This window comes from Orycteropus afer, unplaced genomic scaffold (genome assembly GCF_000298275.1).
Source record: "Orycteropus afer afer isolate SDZICR_OR568_19922 unplaced genomic scaffold, OryAfe1.0 scaffold00002, whole genome shotgun sequence".
In the NCBI taxonomy this organism is placed as follows: Eukaryota; Metazoa; Chordata; class Mammalia; order Tubulidentata; family Orycteropodidae; genus Orycteropus; species Orycteropus afer.
The window spans coordinates 22,526,684-22,530,945 of NW_006921589.1; the positions used below are offsets into that span (position 1 = coordinate 22,526,684).

Sequence of the window (4,262 nt, forward strand, 5' to 3'; positions counted from 1 at the left end):
AAAAAAAAAAAAAGAAATCAGACATCATATTGCACTGAGCAAATCTGCTGCAGAAGACATCTTTTATGGTTTTAAAGAGCAAAGATGTCACTTTGAAGACAAAGGTGCACCTAATTCAAGCTATGGTATTTTCAATCACCTCATATGCATGTGAATGCTGGACAATGAATAAGGAAGATGGAATAATTGATGCATTTGTATTATGGTGCTGGTGAAGAATACTAAAAATACCATGGACTATCAGGAGAAGGAACAAATCTCTCTTGAAAGTATAGCCAGAATGCTCCTTAGAAGCAAGAATAGCCAGACTTTGTCTCGAGTGCTTTTGTTATGTTGTCAGAAGGGACAAGTCCCTGGAAAAGGGTACTGTGATAGTTGGAGTTGTATGTCAACTTGGCTGGACCACAGTTCTGAGTGGTTTAAGCAGTTGTGATGTGGGTTATTCCCATGATGGGATCGGATATATATGTTTTGAGCAGCCAATCCATTGAAAGGGAGTTTCCCTAGGGGTGTGGCTTTCTTCCAATATATTTATGGACATCCTGGGAAAAGAGACACTCTTCTGTGATTGGGATCCTGGTGTGCTGTCCATGAGTGAACTATTCACCATTCAGCCTGGAGATCTTGGATTCGTCATTTATTGGAGTCAACAGCCGGTATACTCCCTGCCAACCTTGAGCTTGTCAGCCCCTACAGCTGCATGAGTTGGGAAAATCCTCCAGCCTGATGTTTGATCCAAGAACTTGGGACTTACCAGATTCTATAAGTGCGTGAGCCATATTCCTAAGATAAATTTTTCTTTCTCTATATGTATATATAAGCTTTACTGGTTTTGCTTCCCTAGAGAACCCAGCCTAACACAGGTATCATGCTTGGTGAAGTAAAGTGTCAGTGAAAAGGGGAAAAACCCTAAATGAGATGGATTGACACAATGGCTTAGATGATGGGCTCAGGCACAGTAAGGATTGTGAGGATGGTGCAGGACCTGGCATTCTTTCGTACTATTGTACATGGACTTGCTATGAGTTGGGGCTGACTTGATAGCACATAACAACAACAACACACCAAGAAATTCCATTAAAAGATCCTTATGAGAAAATTAGATTATAAAGACATTTATAATAATAAAATCATCACTAATAACTCTGTAATAACTCTGAAAGGCAGGGCATGCAAGAGCACTAATTCCTACTTGTGTGTGTGTGTGTGTGTGTGTGTGTGTGTGTTAGTCTCCAGTTACCTTCCACCATAGATTATGGCCCTAACACATTTCAGAACTTCTTACTAGAAAAACATTCATGTAGCCATTTGCAAATATGCATGACAATATCAGAATGGGTAAATGCCTACTTTTAGGCTACAATATATGCAATGTAAATATTTTTACATGAGCTCCTAATTTTAATGAAGTTTGCAAAAAGTTTATTTCAATTTTGCTGGATGATTTTATGTCTTTTATTATTTTTTCTCTCAATCTATAAAATGGGAATTCGTAAGGTTATGGAATGTCTTTAAAACTCAGATACATATACTCTATTTTACTTCAATATTAATACCACTATTACCATAATTATATCTTCCATTTTCAAGCTTGCATAACTTAAGTAAGATATGCAAGTTTAGAAATGCATACTACTTGTTTGAATAGTTCATAGGCACTCCTCATATGAACTTCCATTATATAAAAAAAAAAAAGGAAAGAAAACTCACTGCCATTGAGTCCATTCGACTCACAGGACCCTTCCTTGGCTTTCCAAGGTGGTAGCTCTATGGAAGTAGATTGCCTAATCTTCCTTCCAGGAGTGGCTGGTGGGTTTGAATTGCCAGCCTTTTTGTTAGCAGTCAAATGGCTTAGGCACTACACCGCCAGAGCTCCCTTCCATTATACAACAGCCTCAGATTTGTTGGTTAAGGATTTACTTTTCATACTTGGCTCACAAGGACCACTGTTACCTGGTTCTCTATTCTCTCCCCACCTTCCCCTACTAATCTTCCTCTCCCAAATCCAGCCACTTTATCTCAACTCTGGCCTGAGTTCCTGCAGACATACAGTCCCCTCTGCTCTTCTCTCAGCTCTGCCTTTCCCTTTTCTATCATATCCTTGTCTGAGGTCACATTGCCAAGTAGGCCTTACCAACTCACCTCTTTTAAAATGAAACCCCTACTTCTAATGCTCCCTCACCTCCTTTCTTGCTTAATTTTTCTCCATAGCACTCATCACTATCTGTCTTAGTACGCTTTTCACTTATTTGGTGATGGGCTGCCCTATCCCACTAGAATGTAAATTCTGTGCTTATTCTATCATTACCTTATCCTCAGCACCCAGAGCAGTGCTTGGCATATTTTAAAAAAACAAAAACAAACAAACAAACAAACTCGCTGCCATCTAGTCGATTCCAAGTCAGTCATGTTGTTGTTGTTGTTATGTGCCATCAAGTCGGCCCCAACTCATAGCGACCCCTCCTTGGGTTTCCGAGGCAGTATCACTATGGAAGTAGGATTGCCCAACCTTCCTTCTGAGGAGTGGGACCCCTTTTAGGTTACTGAGGTGGTAAATCTTTACGGAAGTAGATTGCCTGGTCTTCCTTCTACAGAGTGGTTGGTGGGTTTGAACCTCCAACCTTCTGGTTAGCAGTCAAATGCCTTAGGCACTATGCCACCAGAGCTCAATACTACTTGCTGAGTGAAATTAATTTAGACAGTCAGTATGATTTAACATCTTTTTTTTGAGTTCAAGAAACACAGGGTATGGAATTAATCATTAAATGAAGAAAAGCACATACCACGCAGGAGGCTTCATATTGCTTCCCCAGTTTGGGCCTCAAAAATGCACTGAAAAACCAATAGAGACACGTATTATACACTTAAGTAGAAATATTTTTAAAATATTGTTATGACATATTTTTCAAGAATCATAACATGATTCTGTGAAAGTCAAATTTCATGTCTCCATATAGCTTGTTAATGAGCAGTTGTCGAACAGGTGAGGAATCTGCTTTTACACGTGTAATTAAATATATGAAATAGATGTGGGTCTCTATGTTCTTCTGTATCCATGCTTATCTTGAAGACTTTTAATCAGAGTCTAAATCACCAATGGTTATAAGTGGTGCATCACTGATGTGCACTGTCATATTAAAATCAAAAATAAATACGACTTGTGGGTTATGATTTCCAGAGTCTAATTTCCTACCTGACAAATCTCTAAAATAATAACAATAAAGAAAATCTTTTTCTTGTTAATTGGAAGAGGTTTTAGGCTATTCCAGGAAAAAGCAATCCCTTATCAAAAATTATTCTCCGTAGGAGCTTTAGACAGAAAGATTATAGTTGCTGAATCCGAACAAAAATGGTTAACAAGTGGGCATAGCAGATATTGGCCAAACAGGAGCTGAGAAAACAACAGGTCACCAGGCTGGAACTGCAGCAGGAGACAGCGAGGGAATTGGACGCAGTAGCACAGCCGGTCCTAATTATCTTCACCGGTTCCCCGCCCCCTCTTCCCGGGCTGTCTGCCCTCCCGCCCCCTAAATAATGTATATATTTATTCGACAACTGCCAATCTGCTTGTCGTCAAACTTCATTAATATATATATATGCATATATTTGATGCGCGTTTTTAAGAGGGTTCAGAGGGCTGGCTTTCTGGCCCCAGAGAGGGAGCTGCAGGCTGTGGCGCGGCCTCTTTAGCTGCGGCGGCGGCGGCGGCGGCGGAGGCGGCGACCCGGGCGACCCCCGGAGCGCCCCCAGCCCAGGGCGACCCGCGGCGCGCCCTCTGCGCCCCTCACCTGGTTTGCCGCCACAGGAAAGTCTGGATGGGCAGCGGGATGCCGCGGCCGCTGTCCTGCTCCTGGCCCTCGGAGCTCTTCCTCTTCACCATGATGGTGGCTTCCGAGAGTCCTACTGCAGGACCCAGCGCTGGCTCCTCGCTGGCCGCCGCCGCCGCCGCCGCCGCCTCCTCCCGCTGCTCCCCCCAGCTCTCATCCCCTCCTTCCCCGAGGCAGAGCCGGCTCTCTCCGCCCTGATCCCCGGTCCCTCTCCCCTTCCCCCACGCCTCCCCGCGCGGGGAACATGGCTGCGGGAGGAGGGGAGGGCTGGAGGAGCCGCGGAGCGAGGAGGGGGGCGCTCGGCGGAGCGGTCCGCCTCGCCGCCCCCGCGCCCGCTCCTTGCTTTCAGCACCTCCCACTGTGGACAGCGGTCCGCGCCGGGCCGCCCCGCCCGAGACTCGCGCCGGGGGCGAGTGGAGCAGCAGCCTGGGGACG

At 44.7% G+C, this 4,262-nt stretch overlaps 1 protein-coding gene across 1 annotated transcript in view; it reads right to left on the minus strand.

Moving 5' to 3' along the window:
- Window positions 1–3,880, minus strand: part of UNC80 (unc-80 homolog, NALCN channel complex subunit) — a 282,090-nt gene extending 278,210 nt beyond the window's left edge. Inside the window, exons 1-2 of the mRNA XM_042782808.1 lie at window positions 3,789–3,880; window positions 2,784–2,832 (exon numbers count right to left, since the gene is read on the minus strand). Coding sequence (XP_042638742.1) covers window positions 2,784–2,832; window positions 3,789–3,880 — 141 coding nt within the window. The remainder of the gene's footprint in view (window positions 1–2,783; window positions 2,833–3,788) is intronic.
- Between the last annotated feature and the right edge of the window lie 382 nt (window positions 3,881–4,262).